At 45.2% G+C, this 27,089-nt stretch overlaps 1 protein-coding gene across 3 annotated transcripts in view; it reads left to right on the top strand.

Annotated features, from left to right (window-relative positions):
• The window catches only part of Arl1 (ADP ribosylation factor-like 1), an 80,728-nt gene that overhangs the window by 23,945 nt on the left and 29,694 nt on the right, over positions 1-27,089 (top strand). The window contains exons 1-2 of one of the 3 annotated variants that reach the window (XM_068378507.1): positions 2,048-2,147; positions 19,733-19,949. In XM_068378507.1, coding sequence (XP_068234608.1) covers positions 2,144-2,147; positions 19,733-19,949 — 221 coding nt within the window. In that variant the 5' untranslated portion in view covers positions 2,048-2,143. Of the gene's footprint in view, positions 1-2,047; positions 2,148-2,349; positions 2,374-19,732; positions 19,950-27,089 lie in introns of those variants that run through there. The other 2 variants (XM_068378508.1, XM_068378505.1) reach the window with 2 other exon arrangements.

Raw genomic sequence — 27,089 nt, 5'->3', positions numbered from 1 at the left:
AGTTTTGTATGACTCTTTTAAAATTTTAGGTGTGATTCTCGACAGCAAATTTTATTTTGAGAAACACATTAGGTCTGTGCCTTCTTTGATTGCACAAAAAAATTGGCTTATTGAGAAAGTCTTTCAAGATTTTCGGTGATCAATCTATTCTGAAGAAGTGTTTTAATTCTTTCATTCTACCTTGTTTTGAGTATTGTTCTCCTGTCTGGTGTTCAGCTGCTGATTATCATCTTAATTTGTTGGACAGAAACTTACGGTCTATAGAATTTCTTATTCCTGATCTAGATATTAATCTCTGGCACCGTCGTTCAATTAGTTCCTTTTGCATGTTGCATAAGATTTTTCATAATTCTGACCATCCTTTACATTCAGATCTTCCTGGACAATTCCATCCTGTCCGTAATACTAGACAGGCAGTTAATTCTAATAGCCAGGCCTTCTCCATCATGAGGCTGTGACCAAGTTGTGGAATGATCTTCCTAATCGGGTAGTTGAATCAGTAGAACTTCAAAAGTTCAAAGTTGTAGCAAATGTTTTATGTTGAACAGGGTGACATAAGGCTTGTTATAGTTTATATATGACATATTAGTTTTGACGTTGTTACTGTTTGTAGAATGATTTATAGTTAATTTGTTCTCATCATTTAATTATTTCCATATTTCCTTTCCTCACTGGGCTATTTTTCCCTGTTGGAGCCCTTGGGCTTATAGCATCTTGCTTTCCCAACTAGGGTTGTAGCTTGACTAATAATAATAATAATAATAATAATAATAATAATAATAATAATAATAATAATAATAATAATAGAGGTAGTATCTCAATGGGTGGCGGGTGCCCTGTCCAACCTACTCCCTACACACACATATTATATATACAGTATATATACATGCATACTTAGATAGACATAGCCTATACTATAAGCTTAACATCAAGTTGTTTAAAAGATTAAACCGATTCAGAAGTCGGAAAACACCTTATGCCTGACCATTAGGCAAAATCATATTTATTTTAATGACACGTCTTTTGCAAAGACTTGTTAGTTTTTTGTGTTTCTTCATGCGATTAGGCGTGCTGACTTGAGTGCCATATCTTCTATAATTATACCTGACTTTATAAAACATGTAAAATTAAAGTTGTAACCTATATGTAATTTTTAATTTCCCTCATTTAGATTGATTCTCAAAATGAAATTTACTATAATATACATCTATTCTCAATATAGGGATTATGGTATTATAGTATATACAATCGTTAAAAATAAGGGGCTTTTGACACACTGTGGTAGAGATCAAATTTAAACAAAATCCTGTAAATGCATAAAATGGAGGCTCGTATTACGTTTATTATGCACCACGTAGGCTATCATCACATAACTGATTCAGTTAAAATCTTATAAAAGTCACTTTGAAGAGTAAGCTTGATAACTATAATAGCTGAGTAGTGTCTGTTTTGGCCATAAGGCTTTGAATCACCCAATGGTATAATGCAGTTGTTAGTTAGCAATATCATATGGCAGAATTACTAAAAATGTGATTATAGTTTAGATTTGCAAAATTGAAGACATGTACGCTCATAGTCTGTACGTAACTGTTTGTACAGCAACGTTCTCTTTGATTATTGATACCCATTAAAACAACTCTCTTTACACAGAAAATATAATGCATGTCAGAAAAGTATATTTGGCAGATTAAAAAAATATAATTCAGGAGTGACTCACAAAAGTATATGTAAAATTTAATAAATTATTAATTTAAAATAAACGACTTCATTGTTGTTTAAGATTCTGTTAGGTAGTTGCTAGAATTCCGTCCGGTCTTTGACCTTATACTTAGAACTGTTTCTTGTTAAATTATCTTATTGCTACTATATAAATGTAGAGTTTTTCTTATAAGGTTTAAACTAATTAAATATATTTATCAAAATCATCTATAAAAGAAAAAATAACTATAATAAACTAAATACTATACTTAGAGGAGCTAAGATATGAACAATTCTCCGCGTCGAACGATACCGTAAGTGATAAATAGGTTCCAACTCTCTTATAGTAGGATTAAATTCCCTAAATCGTTTGTCATTTGTTATCATAAACATTTCCACGTAGTATTGTCGTGTTTTCATTGCCAGCTGTCAAATCACAATAACGATGGGTAAGTCTGTCATCATCACATTAGTTGAAAACACAAGTTTTATGCCCGTGACAATCGTTGTATGAATGAAATAACGATGAGAGAAGAACCTGGATGTGACATGAAAAGGGAAATTACCTTTTTTCATGAATTGCCCAATAGGAAACTCTTTGCCCATTTGGAATCTGACTGGATGACTCACTCTGAAGATTAGACACTTCAAACCCACAGTCCATTATATTTTAATGTAATTTGTATGTTAAGATAAGAGTTACAGCCCTTAATAATAATTTAACTGTCATATGGCTATCAAGTAAATGTGTACCCTTCTTTAGAGCTATGAGGCTTAGGGATTATCTTAATCGGCCAAGCTTACCGGTAATGCAAATTTTGTTCAAATATCTAATTCGAAATGTACCATTCCCTAACATGAAACTACTCGAGTTGTTCAACTCTTTTATTACATTCTTTTTATAGATTTTTGATAAGTGTTCCTTATTGCAAGTCAAGACCAGACCACCGTATTCTTTTGAGAGTTTTATTTTTCAACCACTGACAAACCTGGTAGTTTCATACTCCATCTCCCCACAATTTCCTCATGTGCAATATGATGGGTAAACGATACTCTTGAAGCCATAATAGATTATGGAGCCTTTTGTACATCAGCGGCCAGTTCCTCACACGATTAGAAATAAACATCAACTAACCTGAACTTTCCCCCTAACCTAACCTACAAGCCGTGTCCTTAGCTACTTACTTATTGGGGAGGGGGGGGGGTTGCTAAAGCCCCTCTGCAACCCCCCCTTACTCTACAGTATTCTAAGTCAGACATGATATTACATACATGTGGCCGCTATCATACATACACCCCTAGATTACTAGTAGATGTTTTTGTAGGTTTTATTACATGATTTTCATGAACTTAATCTAATAGGTAAGACAATAATAGAATGCTTTAATTTTTTGCTAAATAAATCAACTAAGTTTTTCCAACTGGTTATCTTGATTTTTATATATCCCTGACCATTATTGTTGGTGCAGACCTCTTGTTTTTGTGTTTCCCTCCCTGGTCATAGTGCCTGGTCATTGGTTTAAAATCCATAAATCAAATTCACCCCTTCACATCAAACAATTAAAGGGGTATCCAAAGGGGGGGGGGGGAATTGGAGTTTTTTATGGGGAACTCCTAAAACCAGTGTGGAAACATTGGGTAAAATTATAGAATGGTGCAATAAACGGTTAGTGGAAAATAAGATTGGTTTGTAATGTATATTGAGGTATCTTGAACTTTTTTATAACGAATCTTGGCGGAAATCCATAGTTTTATAGATATCGTGGTTCGATTACTATAACTGAAAAGCTATGGCTTTGCGCCAGGTATCGTCATCAGTTATGTTCGAAACACCTTCATTTAGGGTGTACTTGTCTAATTGTGTTGTTATTTTGATTAGCTTTTTTAAATTTGGTTTCCGTCGGTAATCGTTGTAAAAAAATCATCATAATAAAAGTTTCCATAATCAAAACCAAGTACCAGTAATGAAACAATGTCAAAACACTAAAGCTTTTTCTTTGTCAGGACTTCCGGACACATAGAAAACAGGGGTTTCCATCCCATTCTCTATGGAGTCGTTCGTAGTAGTGTTCATTGCATTACAAATACCTTCTTACTTAATTGAGTTAAGGATTTATTGATTTTTGCTCTGCTGTATACTCACTTCACTTGAGCTCAAGCATTATCTCACGCCGCTTGTATGTGCTGGCGGTAAGCGGACTGCCTCGCTACATGCGTGAGCCCCATGGGCTACTATTTTGGTGTTAATTATCAATTATACAAGCTTAAAGGGGTGAATTCACACTTAACAAAGGGGTGAGTTATGTAGCTTGGGCTTGGCTTCCATTTTCACTGATCAGACTAAATATATCAAACACACAATTCTACCCTAACCTTTTATTATTAACATGATCAATAATATACGAGCTACGATTATATTTCATATTCAAATATATGCAAAGAGATTTGAAATATAAAACGTTGTGCCCTTTATTCTGTTCGAACAAGTAACTTATGGCAGAAACACCATCAGGCTCCTATGTTATATGCTGTGACGATTAAAGGAGTAAAATGGGTATTTGTTCCTACACTTGATACAAATCCTCATTCTTTACTATAGGAGATATTCTAGCGCGAGCTGGAAAATACGGCAGAAAAATCTTAACAAGGTCGTTAACGACCAGGCAGGTAGTTACCCACCTGTTAGTGGTGGGGCGACCACCGGTCGATAGCTGCTGTTTACCTTCAATCAAATTCCAGCCGTCGTAGTGGTAACACCGCTGCTCCTGCTTTTATTTGTCTGGCAGACTAGCCTTTCTTTTTTGGTTTTTTGATTAATCCTTTTTTCTTTTTCTTTGTTAGATGTGATGTCCTCTATTATGAGGAAGTGTTCCGGGCACCTTTATGTCACCGCTGGGGGTGGATCCTCTTTCCCTATGCCCTAGGTACAGAGGTCATAGGTGTTCTGAAGGCTCCCCCTGCCAAGTATGTAGAAGTGGTCGCCCTCTCAGTGGGAGAAGTTCGAGAGAGGTAGATAGGAAGTCCTAAAAGTACTCTTTACCTCCAGGATTGCTGTTGTAGGTAAGGAGTCACGGACCTCTTCTTCGGCCTCTCGATCTCTCCCTTCAGACTCTTCCTCTCTTCCTTGCCTGCCTCCCTCCGGGGGAAAGTCGAGGAAGAATGGCACCATTGATTTAATCCCCATTCCTCTTGGTCAGGCGGATCACGTTGCCTCCCCCAGTGGGGCAATACTTTCCGCCACCGGGAATGACTCTGTTACTGCTTCCATTCCAGATCATGTACGAGCGGTATGGCCTGCCCTTGGACTTCATGGTTCTCCTTCGGAGGAAGTTTGGAACCAGTTCCTCGCGGACAAGGTAGTGCCTCGGGGTCCCATTTGTTGTGGAACCCTCGGGAGTTCCGGACCTCGCCTACCTCCCATCAACTCAGTCGGCGCCCAAGGAAGTTTTAGTGGATATAGTAACTTCAGCTCCTGCGGCGCGTACTTCGCACTCCGTTGCGCATCTACTAATTACAACGTTGCGAGTGCAAACATTGCAGTACTGTACCTCCTCCTCCTCCTCCTCCTCCTCCTCCTCCTCCTCCTCCTCCTCCTCCTCCTCGCCCTCTTCGGAGGCTAGGAGGGAAAGAAAGAAGAGGAAAAGGAGAGCTCGCTCTCCTTCACCCAGATGTTCTCGCCGGAGACACAGGCGACATAGGAAGAGACATCATCGTTCTCGCTCTTCCTCGCCTTCTATCTCTTCAAGTGATGTCTCGCTGCAAGACTATAAGCGCTCTTGTCACAAACATAAGAAGAGTGCTTCCTCCTCGTCATCGCCCTCTTCGGAGGTCAGGAGAGAGAGAGAGAGAGAAGAGGAAAAGGAGAGCTAGCGCGCTTTCACCTAGATGTTCTCGCCGTAGAGACAGGCGATATAGGAAGACATCATCATTCTCGCTCTTCCTCGCCTTCTGTCTCTCCTCGAGACGTCTCGCCTAGAGACTATAAGCGCTCTTGGCACAAACCTAAGAAGAGCGCTCCCTCTCATCATCGTTCTGCCTTGGTGTCGTCTTTTCTTGCGAGGGATCATCTAATAAGCCAGGAGCGCGGCCAAGGGCAAAGCACGTCCTGACCTCGAACCCTCTTCTTCGCATAATAGTTTGAGGGTCTCCGTTCGCTCTAGAAAAGTCAGAAAGAGCTCTTCTCCTTGCTTTCACTCCTTATCTTCAGAGAAGATCGCTCTCGCCTTCGACTTCTCGATCTCTGATCCTTTGGGGTCTCGTGACAAGGAAACTTCGGTTTCTTGGTGCGCTATCCCTTCGTTTTCTCGCAACTCAAGTTGCTGAAACCTCGGGCTCTCGTGCATTTAGTCACGCTGACACTTCCGTGTCTCGTGACTTTCCCGTTGCTCTGGCCCTGCGGGTTCTCGCAACACAACCTTTAGGGGCACACACGATCACGCTGAACCTTCTGGTTCTCGTGAAACAAGTCACCAAGAGTTTTACTCTCATGACGGAGAGTCTTCGGACTCTTGTCGCGCGGAGTGTTTGCGTGCGCTCAACGAACACTGCGCCCATGACCGTCAAGAGTTTTACTCTTATGGCAGAGTCTTCAGACTCCCGTCACGCAAGGTGTTCGCACGCAATTAACGCTACACACGCAAATCTCCAGTCATACACTCGCGGGGTCAATCCCTCGCTCTCGTGTTTCAGACAGGACAACCTCCCCAGTTCCCTTGCTCCCTAATGAGGTTAAGGATTACAAGTCTCTCGAAAACCTCGGAAGAAGATGCAGGGGTTCGGCCCTTCTTCTCTTCGGTTGAGAGCAGAAGGAAAAGGGGAAACGTGTTAGAGAGGCTAAAAGAAAACACCCAGATAGCAGCGACGAAGAACACAATGCCGATGGCTTTGGCCGCTCTGTTCGTTATCCTGCGCTTCATGAGCTACCCATGTTACGAGGTAGCACTCTTTGTCAACCTGCAACTTTATCAACTTATTGTTGGGAAACATAGATTGCTGCCAGGAGGTTCGCCTCCAGGGGTTAGAGAACCTCCCCTTACGAGGGAGTGATAACCTTCCTCGGAATTGGGCTGCGTGAGAGAACCACCCCACTTCCGAGGGAGAGCTTCCTCATTTCAGCCATTCAGCAACCTTCCCTCCTTTGTGAAGAGTTGCGGACAGATCGACGAGTTTTACCTCTGCTATCTCGTCCCCGAAGACTGTGCTTTCTCCCATTGAGCTGGGGAAAAGCAAGTCTAAGGCTTGTTCCTCCTTCGAGGGGAACTTCTCCCTCGTTCGCGTGAGAGATTATTACGCCTACACTTTTTTCCCATAAGAGCTGGGAGAAAGCTTGGCTCAGGCGATGTCCTCCTTTGGGAGGACTTCTCTCTCGTTCACGAGAGAGAGATTATTACGCCTACGTTTTTCGCATAAAACTAGGAGAAAACTTGTCTTAGCGATGTCCTTCTTCAGGAGAATTCTCTCTCGTTCGCAAGAGAGAGATTATTATGCCTATGCTTTTTTCCCATAGAACTGGGAGAAAGCTTGTCTTAGATGTCCTCCTTCTCTCTCATTCACGAGAGGGAGATTATTATGCCTACGTTTTTCCCAGAGAACTGGGAGAAAACTTGTCGTAGGCAATGTCCTCCTTCCGGAAAACTTCTCTCTCGCGAGCGAGAGAGAGATTATTACGCCTATGATTTTTTCCCATAAAACTGGGAGAAAACTTGCCTTAGGCGATATCCACCTTCGGGAGGACTTCTCCTCGTTCGCGGGAGAGAGTTTATTACGCCTATGCTTTTCCCCATAGAGCAGGGAGAAAGCTTGTTATAGGCGATCTCCTTCGGGAGAACCTTCCTCCCATTCACGAGAGAAAACTTGTAGGAGTTTGCTGATCCACGCTCCTCCCCCTTACGCTTTTGGTTCTCCTCCAGGGCGGAGCGAGAACCTTGTCTTAAGCGACCTTCTCCTTCGGGAGAACAAACCTACCCTGCGGAGGGGTTCTCTTGATCCCTGACGTTCTCCCTCTCGTGCTGTAAGGAGACGTCTTTTTTAACCTACTGGTTCTCCTCACGTTGACCCCTCGGGGTCTCGTGACGATCACCCTTTCGGCGGGCGTGACTGGGAGCCTTTGAACTCCCGTCATGTTGATCTGGCGGGTTCTCATAACCTTAGGAGTCCTTCGGGCCTCTGTCGCGCTGGACTTTCGAGTTCACACGACGTGGAACCTTCGAGTTTCAGTTACGCTGAGTCGTCGGGCTTTCGTAACAATTAGCACAGTGTGTCCGCGCATGCACGCAATTAGCGCTATGCGCACGACCATCGTCATCAAGAGTTTTACTTTTATGACAGAGAGTCTTCCGACTCTAGTCTATGGTCTTCGCCATTACCTCCAGACACTCCGACTTCTACCGTTCTTCCCCTTTCAAAAAAAAAGATGCGAGGGGTAAGATATAAGGTTTGTCTGCTACTCGCGTCTCCACTCTACCTGTATTAACACGCGTCGAATTAGCGCATCCTGAGGATTCCTTGGAAGATCTGCCGTCGAAGTACTTAGAATCCTCCTATTTAAGGACTCTAAGAACTATGTGTAATATCTCATGCCTCGGCGATTTGCATCTGTCTCCTCGACCTCTTGACGCTCCAGCCTTAGACAGGCTCTGTCGTCCACCTCATACCCTAAGACCAGAATTCATCTTCTGGCTGTGGCTTGATTGCTAACATCTCTGACTGGTGTTTGACTGTATGGGATTCGAGTCACGCTCAGACTCGTTAGTGCCATTAGTGTCTGCAACCTTACCATCTTTGTGAGCTAAGGTTGGGGTGTTTGGGGGAGCCTATAGGTCTATCTGCTGAGTCATCAGCAGCCACTGCCTGGCCCTCCCTGGTCCCAGCTGAGATGGAGAGGAGGCTTGGTCGTTGACCATATAATATACAGTATGGTCAGTCTCTAGGGCATTGTCCTAACTGCTAGTGCAATGTCACTGTCCCTTGCCTCTGCCATTCATGAGCGACCTTTAATCCTTTAAACCTGGTCTGTTCGCCCTGCAGGCCGTCTGAGGAGGTATCGCAGGGGATCGCGGGAGAAACGGGTTCCCTGAAGTCTCAGGAATCCAATAAATTCCCGTTTAAGAGACAAAAGCCCTTTACGAGATCAGAGATGTCAACCCTTCTCCTCTGATCTTGGATCCCCTCACGGCGAGGCTTACACCGGGCTAATCCTTGAAGAGACACTTTACTCTACCAGGCTCTTCTCAGTCACAGAAGCCTCGGCAATGGAAGCGGCTTCAATGTCCCCTCTGGAGGCTCCTTCTTGGCTTGACACGTGGTCTGGTACAGTCGGCTACCTCGCGAGCCACGAGGACTTGTCAAACCAAGACTCCATGCAGTGCCTACAGGAAGTCCTAACTGCTGGGGCTAAGACAATGGACTTCTTAACCGCTACAACAGCGACCATGTGGAGCAATTGGGTTCTCAAAAGGAAGGAATCAGTAGTTCCCAGACTTACTTTTGTACCTCAGTGAGGAAAAGCTCCTCTCAGTGACGGCGATTAGGGGCTATCGCTCAGCCTTGAGCCTCATCTGTAGACTGAGAAGGGGTTGACCTCTCCGTCCCGGAAGACATCACTTTGGTTGATTCAGGGTTCTGAGTGATCTTGCTCCCCCAGTTGAGATTAGACCGTCACCGTGAGACATGTCTTACGTTCCCTGAAGGGTCTGCCCTTTGAACCCTTAAGGGCCTCAGGCTACTTTCTGAACCTTAAGACAGTCTTCCTCGTACCTCTGTCCTCGGCTAAAAGGGTCAGTGTGCTACATGGTCTGTCTTACGCCGTCACCCATTTTAAGGGATGGGGTGGGAGAAGTGTCTCGCAACTTCGTACCGGGCTGGTGGCTAGACTCATGATCCTTCATCTGCCGATGAGAGATTTTGAGAATTTCAGTTTTCCAGCCTCATTAAGGTAACACAGAATACAGACTAGTCATTACTATGCCCAGTCAGGGTGCTAAAGAAATACCTGAAGCGCGTCATCTCTTGCTTAGTACCAACAAGGTAAAGAAGAGAACCTCTCGCAACACCATCCCTTTCTGGCTCAAGAAAGTTATTGCGAGGTCTTTTTACGGAGACCCGGAGGCAGCACAACCCAGAGCCCATCAAGTTGGGGGAGTGGCTGCCTCACTGGCATTTAAGAGAAATTTCTCAGTCTCCCAAGTCTCAAGTGCTGGGGTCTGCAAACGCCAATCTACATTCACCGCTCACTATTTGAGTGACGTGACACATAAGTCTCTAGACACCCTTTCTATAGGGCCTATTGTTACAGGTCAACGGGTGCTGTAGCTACCTTACTCCCTTCCAGGGCACAGTAACCATTGGCTGAGAATACTGGGTAACACTAGGTTTTAAGGACATCCATCTATCTTCTTCATCTCCTTCTCCCTCCCATCTGGGGATCCTAGTTTGTATCCAGTTTCAGCTGGACTCGCCAATGGAAATAAGATATGACACTAATCGGATTCCTCTCACAGGGTATAAGTTATACTCATGGTCACGAGGTTTCACCTTTTCAAGGTCGAGGGAATCCTAAGTTTGAAGGGGTCCGAGTTGAATGTTCCTGACCCACTTCATCCTGAAACATTTGTTTCCACGAAGCCACAAACCTTCAGTCATGCTGAGATTATGGGGATCTACAAAGAAAGAAGATTAATGGAAGATTGTTGCTTCAAAAGAGTCTAGTCTGAGGACTATCTTCCCTAGGAATAGGGAACTCCTTGGCCACCCTGGGTTCAACACTAAGTCTCCTATAGTAAAGAATTAGAGTTTGTATCAAGTGTAGGAACAAATGACAAACTTATAACAGAGTTTGTATTTTTCCTAACATACAAACCCGAATTCTTTACACAAATCTTCCCTCCATCACCGCCCCTTGGAATAGTCCAAGCTAGAATCCGATTGAAGGTAAACAGCAGCTACCATCCGACGATCCCCCCACTACTAACAGGTGGGTAACTACCTGCCCGGTCGTGAACGACCTTGTTAAGGTTTTTCTGCCGTATTTTCCAGCTCGCGCTAGAATATCTCCTATAGTAAAGAATTCGGGTTTGTATGTTAGGAAAAATACAAACTCTGTTATAAGTTTGTCATTTTTAATAGAAATCTGTAACTTTAGGTTTCCACCAGTAGTATATGGTATTCAAAATAGTGTTTGTTCCCATACTAACAAACCTTCCGTTATTTATTGGATTATCTTTCGGCGAAGCTGGAAGGTAGCCATTAGACTTGAAGAGCGAGGTGGCAACCTTACCTAACCGCTTGAGTGGGTAGGCTGGGAGTACCCAGCCACCTATATATATACTCTCACAGCTGTGAGGTACTGTACGTCACTTTTTTGCTTTTGGCTCAGTAGAGATCGGACATGTCCTCTCTCTCCCCAGACTGTCATTGGACTTTTTTATATATTCTTTTTTTTCTTTTCAGGTGTGCGTATTTTCTCTTCGATCACCTTCATGTGAATTTGTCCAGGGCGTGAGGGCCTTCATGTCATCGTTGGAGACCGACCTGCACTTTGTGTGTCCTTCGTGCAGAGGGAAGCGCTGCGAGCAGGGTTCGCCCTGCGCAGTGTGTAGGGAGTGGCCTGCCTCCCAATGGGAGAAATTCGGACGGCGTAGGAAGAAGAAGGCTATGCGCGATCTTTCTTCCTCAGGGCCGAGGAAAGAGCTGTCTTCTTCATCTCACATCTCAAATCTCTTTCAAAAGCTCCTGCTCGCTTGCGCTCTTCTGAGGGACGACTGAGTTGGGGCACAGACCGACTAACTCCTTGGCAACCCTGGGGTCCCGGGATACTGGGGGGCTTGTTGCTTCCCCTAGAGGTGCAACTTCACCTCCAGCCACCGGGGAGCTATTCTCCCTTCAGATGTTCTGCAGGTGTGGCCAACCTTAGGAATTTCGGGACCCCCTTCGAAGGAAGAACTTCTGCGTCTCCTTCAGCACGGTGCTAGGAGGGACCCTTCTTCAGAGCCGTTAACATCTCACACTCTGGAACTGTGCGAAGTACACCTGTCACCTTCTCCTGGACCATCCACGCACGGACGAGGTGATCGTTCGCGTTCGCCTCTCCAACGGCCTCCTGCTGACGACGACCCCACTCGCCATCCTGGGACCTCTTCGTCGTGTAACCTCCAAACCTTTGTTTCTTCTTACAGGAACCCGGCGGTTGTAGGTGTTGATCTTCCACGGACCAGCGCTCCTTTCACCAGCAGCGCGAAAGGACGAGCATTGCCATCGCCTCGCCTTTCTGGACACATTTCCCCTAATTGCCGTTCACGACGATCGGAAGATCTGATGGATCGTAGGTCATCATGATCCGAAAGCTCTTCTTCTGGGAGGCATTCATGCTCTAGAGCTTCGCGCTCACGACACCTCTGGTCTCGACGCTCTCCTCGAAGGCATTCTTCTTCACGAGGAGAAGTATCGTGAGCATCGTGACCTAGGTCCAGACGCTTGCGTTCTAGATCTCAACAATCTAGATCACGAGAATGGCTCTCATGAGGATGGCGCTCACGTTCATGAGGGCGGCATTCACGCTCGTGAAGGCACCGTTTATGAGAACGACGTTCATGTTCACAAGGCCAACACTCACGTTCGCGAGATTGGCAGTCATGATGCTCATGCTGTTCTCGAACGAGAGCTAGACGGTCCTGTTCCTCGTCTAGAGGTAGAGGTAGGCGTTCGCGCAGCCCATTAGCGCATAGCCCCTTAACCCGACCTTGTCCCAAATAACCTTGGACCGAACCTGATCATGAGAATGACCATCCCTCAGACAGGCGTCTATCTAAACCCCCAGGGCCTTTTACCGCCTGGAGAGTATTAGCAAAGCGTTCGCCCATGCGACGCTTGGAAATGCTTAATGCTGTGACATGTTCTCCAATGCTCAGGGTTGTCCCTCCTGAGAGGCCCTCTCTGCTGACTTTGTTGGACGTAGGTGCTTCTTTGCGGTCGCAGGAAGATTAGACCTTCCTCTTCTAGTGTGGCTCATAATGCTTCTGTTGCAAGCATTTCTGCTCGTGAATTGCATCCATTGACGCGTGAAACCCGCGATTTTGCGAGCAATTCACAAGCAGATATGCAGAACTGCGAGAAAATGCCTTACCAACACCTTCGCCTCCACCTCCAGCTTCTACCACCTCTAGCGGCAGGCCAATACCCTTTCCAGAGGGTTTCAAGGAGCCTCCTAATAGGTTCGCAGATGTTCCTATTAGTCCGGACCGTCCTTCTCATCCATCGAAGAAATGTGTTCCTCCGCCACAGAGACTCTTCCCTGCATTGACTAAGGCTCCTTCTAGAAATCCCCCCAGGGAACGTTCTCCTCCTAGACCTCCAAGGGAAGCCCATGACTTACCTTGAGGTTCTAAGCTTCCTGCATGGAGCAATTTCCTTCCCACCCTGCAGAAGATTCTGGGTGTGGCTCCTCCACCGCCATAACCTCCGACTGCTCCAGTCAAAGCGACCCTTAGGATTCCCTTGGAATCCTCGTCAAGTTTGTCCGTTGGGAGTCTAGATCCTAGAAGGAGATCAATGTTGGACAAGACTCATAGATCACCTCCATCCTGATTGTGTGCCGAGGGTCCTCGATCTTCTGATTCTTACATGGCCAACCTACCGTTTACCCTTGTGAAGGCAAGGGAAACCATGACCAAGAGGCAGAAGAGAAGGATGAGAGGTGTAACCACCTCATGCCACATCATCCGCCCCAGGACGAGTAGGGACATAGGTTTGACAAGGGAGATGACTATCAATTCCTTCAATCATCAAGACCATACCAGTGTCCAATTTCCTCACCTCCTCCAGAGGAAAAGCCTTCAGCTCCTGCTGCTAAAGCTTCGTCGGGTGCCTCGAAAACCTTGCACGTTCCCCCTCCTAAGACTGCGGAGGAACGTCCTGTGCGTAGGGAGTTGAAAGACACCAAGACAAAACCCAAGAACGCTGCGGCAAGGGAAGCTCATATGGCTGAAGCACAAAGAAGAGGACTGTTGATGACCCTGACCTACCCCAGGCTATGGACATGAGCTGAGCCTGGAGGTGAACGACCCCTTGGATTCCATAATGAGAATCTTCCAAAGGCGGCTAGTCCGAACTACCACTCTGACCAAGAGAGACGTGAGTCAGAGCACACCTTTTGGCAGGTCCTTGCTTGTATGAGGACCATTAATAGGCTATCTGCTCCTGGTTCCACCACCCATGAGGGTAAGGACATGGTTCTCTTTGAAATATTCGAGACCCAGAAGCCTTCCAGGTCCAATGCGGCTTTGCCCTGGTCTAAAGGCATGACAGCCACCAAAAGGAAAGCTATCGCTCAGATAGCAGGAACTTCTAGTTCCTTGAGGGCAGGATCCTCCTCCCAGTCTCTTTCACTTCCTTTTATCTTACAAAGGAAGTACTATCAGATTGAGGGGGAACTTCATTCCACCATATTTCTTGACCCTTCAGTAGAATCTTTAACGAAGGGTCTTCCGACTCAAACCCTCTCCTCTCTTTGGGTCTCCCTCTCAGCAGGCTTGATCTATGGCTAGGATCCTTAGGCTTCATGACCTGATTCCACGATCTCTCGAAGGAGTCGGCCAGGAAGACTTTGGAGTCTTTACTGTTGTCGGGTACCCGAACTCTGGAGTTCCTGTCGCACCACACTGTCAACTTGTGAGCAAATGCGATACTCAAGAGAAGGGATACCATCATTGGTAAAGTCCACAAACATGTGCCGAAGGTGTAAGTCTCCCAGTTGGGGACCTCCACCCTTGAGGGTTCTTCTCTTCGTTCCAGAAGAGATAGAGAGGGCTGCTGAGCGATGGAGGAAATCATCCAACGATTCTCTCCTCCATAGGGCCATGACATCGAGGCCCTATGGTAGACCTTCCCAGTCATCTCATACTCAGCAAGCACCTCCCTCTTCTCACCCTTCAGCTTCTAGGTCCTCAGGATCTACAAATGTGTTAAAGTGGCCCTTTCCATCTAAAGGCCAGAAAGGAACCAAGTCCTTCAGAGGAAGAAGGGAGGAAAGGGAGGTGGTCACTCCCACTAGGAATGTTATTCCTCTTCATCTACCACCTGTGGGAGGATGCCTACAGTGCCTCTGGCAGAGGTGGCAGCTTCATGGGGCAGAACCCTGGACGGTCGAAGTGATCGCTCTAGGGTATTACGTCTGTTCATTCAATCTCTCCCTCCTCTGACTCGGGATCCAGTGCATTGAAGCTTCTATGTGAAGGGATCCTCAAAGGTGCTGGCCCTCAGGGCAGAACTACAGACCATGCTGCAGAAGGGCACTCTCCTAGAGGTTGCAGATGGGTCCCCAGGCTTCTACAGTCAAATTTTTCTGGTGAAAAATGCGACTGGAGGCTGGAGACCAGTCATCAATCTCTCTCCTCTGAACAAGTTTGTGCAACAGACTCAGTTTAGAATGGTGACAATAGATGCGGTTATTCAAGCTGTTCATCCAAGGGACTTCATATGCACATTGAATGTCCGGTTACTTGTGTAAGTCCTCAGCCTTAGTCAACCAGGCTAAATGGAGAATCTTCTGTGGTTGGTGTCGTGGAAGGAATATCTCTCCACTCGATGCCACTATTCCAGTAATAGCGGAGTTCCTTGTATACCTTCAGGAGGAAAAGCTTCTTTCTGTCTCGGTGGTGAAAGGCTATTGCTCAGCCTTTAAGCCTCGCCTTTAAGCTGAAAAGAGTTGACATTTCTTCTTTGTTGGAGCTTTTTTTTTACTCATACGGAGTTATGAGATTATCCTCATCCTTGGAACGTGGTTTCTGTCCTGAGATCCTTAAAAGAACCTCCTTACGTACCATTATGCCATGCAACTGACCGAAATCTCACTTTGAAGACGGCGTTCCTGCTCGCTTTAGCCTCGGCAAAGAGAGTCGGTGAACTTCACGGCCTCTCGTATGACATCCCCCATTCAAAGGGGGTGGGGGGAAGTTACACTCAGCTTTGTCCCTGAGTTCATTACTAAGACTCAAAATCCGGGGGTACTGGACCATAGATTCTAGCTGTATGTACCAAAATCCATCCATCCTATCTAGAGTCTCCATTCCATAACCAATGACCCAGATCAGTTGTTACTATGCGCAGTTAGGAGTTTGAGATACTACTGTATCTTAAATGCACTGCAGCAACATGGCCCTGACTAACACCTCTGTTTGTTAGCTCAGGGAGAGTAAAGAGGAGGATCACTAAGAACAAGGTCTCCTCCTGGATCCGCCAAGTGATCGAAAGACCCTTGGCTCCGGATCCTCCTCCGGCTCGCCGACCTATAGCCCGTAATGTCGGGAATTAGTACATCCTTGGCATTTAAACGCAACTCCTGCGTGTTGCAAGTACTGTAATCGCCTGTTCCCTAGTTTGCAATTTGGTTTTTGTAAAGGCCTTGAAGCATTTGATGCCCTTCTTACAATCTCCAATGCTGTACAGAAAGCCCTTGATTGTGGTCATGAAGTTTGTATGATTGGCCTTGCTTTTAGTGTTACCTTTGACCGTGTTAATCATGATGCCCTTGTTTTCCAACTCGAACAGTTGAGAGTGGGTGGGTCGTTTCTGAGCATCATTATTGAATTTTTATGTAATATATCGCGAAGAGTTGTTGTTGATGGGCACCATAGTGAGTACAGGAATGTGATATCTGGTGTTCCTCAGGGTAGTGTTCTGGGCCCATTACTTTTCATGCTATATACACGACATGTAGTTTGGTTTAGAAAACAAGCTTGTTGCATATGCAGAAGATGCTACTCTGCATCAATTCCATCTCTTGAATGTAGATCTGGGGTTGCTGAATCCTTTAATAGAGATCTAGCTAAAATTAGTGCATAATGCAGATTATGGGGTATGAAGTTGAATCCTAAGAAAACATTAAGAAAACTCAAAGTATGATTGTAAGTAGGTCAAGGACCGTGGCTCCTCAACATCTGGATCTCAGCATTGATGATATTTCTTTAACTTTGAATGACTCTCTTAAAATTTTAGGTGTGATTCTCGACAGCAAATTTACTTTTGGGAAACACATTAGGTCTGTGTCTTCTTCAATTGCATATAAAATTCGTTTATTGAAAAAATCTCTTGAGATTTTTGGTGATCAATCTATTCTAAAGAAGTGTTTTAATTCTTTCATTTTACCTTGTTTTGAGTTTTGTTCTCTTGTCTGGTCTTCAGCTGCTGATTCTCATCTCAATTTGTTGGACAGGAACTTACGGTCTATTAAATTCCTTACTCCTGATCTAGATATTAATCTCTGGCACTGTCATTCAATTAGTTCATTATGCATGTTGTATAAGATTTTTTATAATTCTGCCCATCATTTACATTCAGATCTTCATGGATAGTTCCATCCTGTTCGTAATACTAGGCCAGGCAGTTAATTCTAGTCAGGCCTTCTCCATCATAAGGCTCAATACTACACAGTAGTCTAGAAGTTTTATTCCAGCTGTGGCCAAGTTGTGGAATGATCTTCCTAATCGGGTAGTTGAATCAGTAGAACTTCAAAAGTTCAAACTCGCAGCAAGTTGTTTTATGTTGAACAGGCTTACATACCGTAAGTCCTTTTACAGTTTATATATCAAATTTCTGTTTTAATGTTGTTAATGTTTTTAAAATATTTTAATTTTTCATTACTTATATCGTTTATTTATTTCCTTATTTCCTTTCCTCACTGAGCTATTTTTCCCTGTTGGAGCCCTTGAGCTTATGGCATCTCCCTTTTCCAACTAGGGTTGTAACTTAACTGGTTATAATAGAGAACGTACTCTTGCTGGCTCCTTACTGTATATTCTGGCTATTAATCTTTTTCTCTTAACAGTATGTATACAGTATGTGATTGTTGATGGAAATTCATGAAACTAGATTGTACCCTGGCAAGGGCACAAAACGCTGTGGCAGGTTTATGTCCTTGTCAGCCATTGATATCCACCTTTTGAGTATGCTTTGCAGGGTCACAATTATACGCTATTGTCTTCCTGCAACGAGTGCTATTTATGACCATTGTAGCTGAGAAATGCTCTCCATAGGTACTAATCCCATTTGCATGCCCCATTTATGGGGTTGTCTTGACACGGAGGATATATTTTTTCCCATCGACATATGTGAGAATAAGGTTAATTATGAAGTAAGACTGATTGAGAATTAGGGAAAGTTACCACTTATAGTTGAAGGCATGTCTCAAGTCTCAAAAAATTTTTCTGAGTATTCTCTTAGTCCAACTCATTACATAGCCAAAGGCCTTACAGACATGTAACCTTCTCACTCGTAGAGAACTTTTTGTTTTATAAGCAACAGTTAAGTATGTCAAAGAATGATAGGCCTTTCTTACAAAAAAAGTTGCACACCCTAATCTGAGTGAAAGCTCTGCCTTTCATAACGGTAAAGGCACATAATATAAGAGGGGACACAACTTTTCAATTCCTTGAAGAACCTCTCCCTTGAGAAATTGTAAGTGCAGTTCAGTGGAAGTGCAATTCTGTGTTCTGCACTTTAAAGTATTTGGAGGATATTCAAAGGGTTTATGATGTATGTCATACTGTAGGTCTCTTAGTCGCCGCATGGGGCACACCTTGAACCAAAGGATAGCTAACCTCTTTTTTTCATGATTTTCCCCTTATTGTTTACAATACAGGTATTGAGTATTTGGTGAACAAGAGGCACATGTTACAGTACTATGTATAGATGTACCTTTTCATCGTTATTTATTTTAGTTTTTTGATAGCCCCACCTTTTCTTGTAGAACCAAGTCCTAAGTACGGGGAGTACTGTACAGTATTTCTTTTTCTAATGCAGTCGTTCAGCCTCGTATATAGTGCTCCTCAAGTCACTCGCTCATCCAAGAGAAACTCAATGTCTACCACCATCCTCTGACTGCAGCAAGTACTGTACAGTAGTATAGGTAGCAGATTGGATTACATACTCAAGCAATTTTCTTGAATCTTTATTCCCTGTTTACATTAATTTGGATTTTAATATTCCAGTTGTATGTACCATAATCCATCCATCCTATCCAATCTAGTAATCCACTTATGAATAATAGATAATACTCATAAATAATAAGGGAAATTTTATTAACAATATATATGATTTTAATACTTAACTAACATTCATAAATACCCTCCCCCTTCCCACATTCAAGTGGGCTTAGATGCTAACTGAGAGAAGAGGATAAATGCACTGGTAGAAACTTTGTTCCTATGTTTTTTTTTTTTTTTCAAACGTTTGCATATGAAGCATACAATATATGCTTATGCATATTGGGTAAACATTGAAATGATAAATTTTATTTGGAAAATATTTTTTTTACAGAGAGAGTAGACCTGAGTCATCAAATTCATTAACTGTCCATTCACTATGGTAAGGAACTTACCCTTCACTCCCATACAGGTGCCTTATCAACCAATAGTGCGTAAGTCAAGATTTATATAATATAGCTAGGATAATTGACCCTCCCTGGTCATCCATAGTTCACAAAACAACTGAAATTGATGTGACACGAACTTAAAAATCATTGGGAAGTTCATGTAAAAAGTGTTAATGGATCGAAATTGGCAGTCCTTGAAGTTGGGATCTCTCCAAGTGCCATGAAAGAAAATTTTGAAAGCCAGTAAAATAATCTATAGAGGAATAATAAATTACATATCACCTTAAAAAACTTCTAAAAAACAGAGTAGTGGAAAATATCACCTTGCCATGTGTTGTTAGCTGATAGAAAGAAAGCCTACCCTATCATTGATATTTTTGAGAGAAAAGCTTCTACAGTAGTATAGATTTTCTTTTAAGCCTGAGATATCACGAGTTATTTTCCTGTGGTGGATTATGATATGCTGAATATAGTTAATTTGAAGATCTTTTGTATATTTCTATTAGTAGAGTGGTATACTGTATAATAATACATAATGTAGTTGAATGTATATCCACTGTGCTTAAAGGATTGTTGTATTTTTACTTGTAATACAGGTATAGGCATACAGTATTAGTGTGTTTTAATAATTTCATAAATTTTAATGCAAGCGTATTATTTATCTTGTTACAGGGGCGTTACTCAGCTATTTTCGAAGTCTTATTGGCTCCAGGGAAATGAGAATTCTTATTCTTGGCTTGGATGGCGCTGGAAAGACAACAATATTATATCGTCTACAAGTAGGGGAAGTGGTCACTACCATTCCTACGATAGGTTTCAATGTGGAACAAGTCACTTATAAAAACCTAAGATTTCAGGTCTGGGATTTAGGTGGACAAACTAGCATAAGGTAGGATGACTTATACAGTACTGTACTCTTTTTCAATATTAATCTTACCCGATGATCATGTAGCTGTCAACTCCGTTGCCCGACAGAAATCTACGGTCGGGATACGCCAGCGATAGCTATCCAGGTGGGGGTGTACACAACAGCGCCATCTGTGGTCAGGTACTCAAGTACTTCTTGTCAACAAGACCTCAATTTTTCCTCTGTCGTGCCGCCGGCAAGACCTACATGGATACGCTGTTGATTTTGGAGTCTTTTGTTCACGTTTTGGTGATGTATTTGCTCTGAAATTTAGCCTTCGCTGTTCAGGAAGCTTTATCCTTAGCTTAGCAAGCTTTTGGAATTAATTTGATTCATTGGTTAACGATCTTTGCTTTATTTTGGAATTCCCCCTTGACTACCTCTAAATTCAAGATGTCTGACCATTCCCAAGTTCCTAAATACAGGCAGTGTAGTGTTAGGACTTGTAATAGGCGTCTTCCGAAGGCCTCTATAGATCCTCACACCGTATGTTCCAATTGTAGGGGAAAATCCTGTCAATTGGAAGATCGATGTGGGGAATGTGCTGGGCTTTCGGAATTCGATTTTAATGAATTCCTCAGATATACACGTAGGTTAGAGAAGGAGAGAGATAGGAGGAGTTCTTCTCGCTCTGTGGATTTTTCCTCTCCCCATGCCCCTCAACCTTTTCCTTCCCCTGTGGTGGTGACTCCCGAACCTGCTACGAGTGCTCAGCCTGTAATGGCTGACATGTTGCGTGCCATTCAGGCTCTCGGTGATAAGGTGGAGTCGTTGGTTAGTGACCGCAATCAGCTCTTGGCAGATGTCAGAGAGCTGAAAGCGAAGAGTGCAGTGGGAAGTGTTAGTGCTAGTGCTGTGCATAGTGTCAGTGTCAGTGTTGCGCATGAGGGTACATCTGTGCGTGCCAGTCGTCCTCCCAGTCCGGGACCTCTTGCAAGCTCCCAAGCCCAGGGGAGAAGCAATGTCGAAGGACCAAAGGGTTCGGCAGGCCTTGATCGGCGCACGGATGTATCCTCAGTGGTTGCGGACGCATCTGCTAAGGATCGTCCCTTCCACTCCCAGACGAATGAGCCCTTACATTCCTCGTCTGTGGAAGAGGTTTCCAGGAGGAAACGGTGGACCAAGGTCTCACGACCGCTTAAACGTAAGGTCCCTTCCGAGCTAGTCCAACGGCCCAGGTGTAGCCACTGGGTCAGTTCGGACTCGCCGCAGTCATCTGATGACTGCACACCTCCCAAGAGAGGTAGAGTGGTCCCTCAACAGGCCTCTGCTCCGTCTGTTGTTGCTCCAACCACAGTAGACCCTAAGTGGTCCATGCTGCAGACTATGCAGTCTCAGCTTGCGGCTTTTATGCAGGAGTATCATGCCGAGAAGGTTAACACCTCTCCTGTTAACCTACAACCCGCAGAGGTTGTGCGCTCAGCAGATACTGCGGCTGCCTGCTCCCACACCCCACCTGTGAGAGCTCCTCCACCGATGCGCAGTCCTCACTGCCAGACGCATGTTCTTGCTGCACCATCTGCTAACATGCGTGAGCTGCCGCATCAGGAGTTGCCGGGTTCCAGCACTATGCGGCATTCTCCTCAGCCCATGCAGCATGCTCTGCAGGCCTTACAGCATGCTCCGCATACCATGCAGCATGAGCCGCATACCATGCAGCATGAGCCGCATACCATGCAGCATGAGCCGCATACCATGCAGCATGAGCCGCATACCATGCAGCATGAGCCGCATGCCTTACAACATGCTCTGCATACCATACCGCATGCTCCTCAGCCCACCGCAGACCCTCCCACACACCGGCCCTCTGCTTTTGTTGTTGCCAGCTCACAGTCTGTCCAGCAGAGGCATGATGATGGATCCGCAGGTACGCATGCACCCGTTCTGCAGGATTCAGCCGCTCAGCTTGCTGCTCTGCCTTTGCCACTCACAACTCAACTTTCGGATGAGGATGTATCGGAGGATGAAGCTGCTCATCTGGATGATCCTCACTCTGATGTTGAAGGACACAAGTCTTCGCCACCCTCCTTAGACTTTCGCAAAGTCCTTGCTTTGTTCAGAGAATTGTATCCTGAACACTTTGTGTCTGCAACCCCTCGTTCTCCTCCCTCCGAGTTTGCTCTGGGCATGCAGTCTGCTGCGCCTGCCTTCACCAAGCTTGTTCTCGCCAGATCATCAAGGAGAGCTTTGAGGGTTATGGGGGACTGGTTGCATTCCAAGAAGCAACTGGGAAGGACCTCTTTTGTGTTTCCTCCTCCCAAGCTGGCTTCTAAGTCGAGCGTCTGGTATGCCACGGGAGAGGAACCTGGCTTGGGGGTTCCTGCCTCTGCCCAGGCCGACTTCTCAAGTCTGGTTGACTCTCCCCGCAGGTTGGCTATGAGACGTTCGAAGATCTGCTGGTCCTTTTCCGATCTTGATCATATGTTGAAGGGAGTCTTTCGTGCCTTCGAGATATTCAACTTCCTCGATTGGTGTTTGGGAGCCTTAAGCAGGAAGACTTCCCCTTCTGACAAGGACTCGGCCATGCTGATCATGTCCAGCATGGACAAGGCAATACGGGATGGGTCTGGTGAACTTGCGGCTTCATATGTATCAGGGGTCCTCAAGAAGAGAGAACATCTGTGCTCCTTCTTATCTGCTGGTATCACTCCTTGCCAGAAGTCAGAGTTGCTGTTTGCTCCTCTCTCCAAGTGTCTGTTTCCGGAGGAGTTGATTAAGGGGATGGCTGCCTCTCTTATCCAGAAGGATACGCATGACCTCATGGCTTCTTCTGCACGTAAGGCTAAAACCTTACCTTCCGTGCCTAGACCCTTCCGCCCTTTAGCAGTTGATACACCTGCTTCTAGGTTCATCCCGCCCTTTCGTGGCAGAACCTCCAGCAGAGGAGGTACCCGTGCAGACAGTCACCGTGGCAAGTCCAAGAAGGGTTCCAAGTCCGCAAAAGGCAAGTTTTGACTGCCTTCCTCTCCAGACAGCAGTAGGAGCCAGACTCAAGACCTTCTGGCAAGCTTGGGAGAGCAGAGGTGCAGACGCTCAGTCTGTGAAGTGGCTAAGGGAGGGATACAGAATTCCGTTCTGCCTCAATCCCCCTCTAGCTACATCTCCCATCAACCTCTCTCCCAACTACAAGGAGAAGGACAAGAGGCTAGCGTTGCAACAAGAGGTGTCGCTCTTGCTACAAAAGGAAGCAGTGGTCATAGTCCGGGATCATCAATCCCCGGGCTTTTACAACCGTCTCTTTCTGGTAGCCAAGAAGACAGGAGGTTGGAGACCGGTGCTGGACGTCAGTGCTCTCAATGCTTATGTCACCAAGCAGACGTTCACGATGGAGACGACGAAGTCGGTCCTAGCAGCGGTCAGGCAGGAGGACTGGATGGTCTCGTTAGACCTGAAAGACGCATACTTTCACGTCCCCATCCATCCAGACTCCCAACCTTTCCTAAGATTCGTCTTTGGAAAGGTTGTGTACCAGTTCCAAGCCCTGTGCTTTGGCCTAAGCACGGCACCTCTTGTGTTTACGAGACTGATGAGGAATATTGCGAAATTCCTTCACTTGGCAGACATCAGAGCCTCCCTCTATTTAGACGACTGGCTTTTAAGAGCTCCCACAAGTCGTCGCTGTCTGGAGAATCTCAGATGGACTATGGATCTGACCAAGGAACTGGGCCTCCTGGTCAATTTAGAGAAGTCCCAGCTCGTCCCATCCCAGACCATTGTTTACCTGGGTATGGAGATTCAGAGTCGAGCTTTTCGGGCTTTTCCGTCGGCCCCAAGGATCAACCAAGCCCTAGAGTGCATCCTGAGCATGCTGAGAAGGAACCGATGCTCAGTCAGGCAGTGGATGAGTCTAACAGGGACACTTTCATCGCTGGCCCTGTTCATCGAGTTAGGGAGACTCCACCTCCGCCCCCTTCAGTATCATCTAGCTGCTCACTGGATAAAGGACATGACGCTAGAGACGGTCTCAGTTCCTGTTTCCGAAGAGATGAGGTCTACTCTAACGTGGTGGAAGAACAGCATTCTTCTCAAGGAAGGTCTTTCGTTAGCTGTTCAGACCCCCGACCACCGTCTCTTCTCGGACGCATCAGACTCGGGCTGGGGTGCGACATTGGACGGACAGGAATGCTCGGGAACATGGAATCAGGAGCAAAGGACACTTCACATCAATTGCAAGGAGTTGTTGGCGGTTCATCTGGCCTTAATAAACTTCAAGTCCCTCCAGCTAAACAAGGTGGTGGAGGTGAACTCCGACAACACCACAGCCTTGGCTTACATCTCCAAGCAGGGGGGGACTCATTCGAGGAAGTTGTTCGAGATCGCAAGGGACCTCCTCATTTGGTCAAAAGATCGAAGGCTCACGCTGGTAACGAGGTTCATTCAGGGCGATATGAATGTCATGGCAGATCGCCTCAGCCGGAAGGGTCAGGTCATCCCCACAGAGTGGACCCTTCACAAGAATGTTTGCAGCAGACTTTGGACCCTGTGGGGTCACCCAACCATAGATCTGTTCGCTACCTCGATGACCAAGAGGCTCCCATTGTATTGTTCTCCGATTCCAGACCCAGCAGCAGTTCACGTGGATGCCTTTCTGCTGGATTGGTCCCATCTCGACCTGTATGCATTCCCGCCGTTCAAGATTGTCAACAGGGTACTTCAGAAGTTCGCCTCTCACAAAGGGACACGGCTGACGTTGGTTGCTCCCCTCTGGCCCGCGAGAGAATGGTTCACAGAGGTACTGCAATGGCTGGTCGACGTTCCCAGGACTCTCCCTCTAAGAGTGGACCTTCTGCGTCAACCTCACGTAAAGAAGGTACACCCAAACCTCCACGCTCTTCGTCTGACTGCCTTCAGACTATCGAAAGACTCTCAAGAGCTAGAGGCTTTTCGAAGGAGGCAGCCAGAGCGATTGCCAGAGCAAGGAGGACATCCACTCTCAGAGTCTATCAATCTAAATGGGAAGTCTTCCGAAGCTGGTGCAAGGCCAATGCAGTTTCCTCAACCAGTACCACTGTAACCCAGATTGCTGACTTCCTGTTACATCTAAGGAACGTTAGATCCCTATCAGCTCCTACGATCAAGGGTTACAGAAGTATGTTGGCAGCGATTTTCCGCCACAGAGGCTTGGATCTTTCCACCAACAAAGATCTACAGGACCTCCTTAGGTCTTTTGAGACCTCAAAGGAATGTCGGTTGTCCACTCCAGGCTGGAATCTAGACGTGGTCCTAAGGTTCCTTATGTCATCTAGATTTGAACCGCTCCAATCAGCCTCTTTTAAGGACCTCACATTAAAAACTCTTTTCCTCGTATGCCTAGTAACAGCTAAAAGAGTAAGTGAGATCCACGCCTTCAGCAGGAACATAGGTTTCACATCGGAAACGGCTACATGTTCCTTGCAGCTCGGTTTTTTGGCTAAAAACGAGCTTCCTTCACGTCCTTGGCCTAAATCGTTCGAGATCCCTAGCCTGTCCAACTTGGTGGGTAACGAACTGGAGAGAGTACTTTGCCCAGTCAGAGCTCTTAGGTACTATCTAAAAAGGTCAAAACCCTTACGAGGACAATCAGAAGCCTTATGGTGTGCTGTTAAGAAGCCTTCGCTACCAATGTCTAAGAACGCAGTTTCTTACTACATCAGGCTTCTGATTAGAGGAGCTCATTCTCATATGAAGGAAGAAGACCTTGCTTTGCTGAAGGTAAGGACACATGAAGTGAGAGCTGTGGCTACTTCAGTGGCCTTCAAACAGAACCGTTCTCTGCAGAGTGTTATGGATGCAACCTATTGGAGAAGCAAGTCAGTGTTCGCATCATTCTATCTCAAAGATGTCCAGTCTCTTTACGAGAACTGCTACACCCTGGGACCATTCGTAGCAGCGAGTGCAGTAGTAGGTGAGGGCTCAGCCACTACATTCCCATAATCCCATAACCTTTTTAACCTTTCTCTTGAATACTTTTTATTGTTGTTTTTGGGTTGTACGGTCGGCTAAGAAGCCTTCCGCATCCTGGTTGATTTGGCGGGTGGTCAATTCTTTCTTGAGAAGCGCCTAGGTTAGAGGTTGTGATGAGGTCCTTTAGTATGGGTTGCAGCCCTTTATACTTCAGCACCTAAGAGTCGTTCAGCATCCTAAGAGGACCGCTACGCTCAGTAAGGAAGACGTACTTAATAAAGGCAGAGTAATGGTTCAAGTCGACTTCCTTACCAGGTACTTATTTATTTTATATTGTTATTTTGAATAATAAAATGAAATACGGGATACTTAGCTTCTTTGTTAACATGTATGCTGGTCTCCACCCACCACCCTGGGTGTGAATCAGCTACATGATCATCGGGTAAGATTAATATTGAAAAATGTTATTTTCATTAGTAAAATAAATTTTTGAATATACTTACCCGATGATCATGATTTAAAGGACCCGCCCTTCCTCCCCATAGAGAACCAGTGGACCAAGGAGAAAATTGAGGTCTTGTTGACAAGAAGTACTTGAGTACCTGACCACAGATGGCGCTGTTGTGTACACCCCCACCTGGATAGCGATCGCTGGCGTATCCCGACCGTAGATTTCTGTCGGGCAACGGAGTTGACAGCTACATGATCATCGGGTAAGTATATTCAAAAATTTATTTTACTAATGAAAATAACATATTATCATATGATTTTTCTGTAAGTTGGATGTTGTAATAGGTCTGCCAAGTGATAACCTTAGTATTAAAACTTGGACAGTTTACTTCATACTGTATATCTGTACATACACAGAGTTCAATACACCTACTGCTTAGAACTACTGGAGGTCCTGGAGTTATGAGATCCGGTCTTAGAATGCGTCGTAAGTCAGGTTTTCTATACATAACATACTGTATGTACTTACATACATACATATTGGATATGCATACTTAAAAGAGAGAAAATTATTACCCTTCATAAATCACTGTACCTAATATGTGCATACAAATACTTGTACCCTATACAGTAGTGCACCCATACTTAAATGTAACTACTGTATTAGGCAATAAGAAATACACTGCCATCAGAAGTCTCCCATACACTTTCCAGATTTGGTGCATAGCAATTAAAGGCACAAAAATATCCAAAAACAGCAGCACCGAAATCCTGAATGAGTATCATAAA

The sequence above is a fragment of the Palaemon carinicauda genome, chromosome 8, assembly GCF_036898095.1.
Source record: "Palaemon carinicauda isolate YSFRI2023 chromosome 8, ASM3689809v2, whole genome shotgun sequence".
Taxonomy (NCBI): domain Eukaryota; kingdom Metazoa; phylum Arthropoda; class Malacostraca; order Decapoda; family Palaemonidae; genus Palaemon; species Palaemon carinicauda.
The sequence above is the reverse complement of the archived record's forward strand: the minus strand, read 5'-3'. Positions and strand labels throughout refer to the sequence as shown.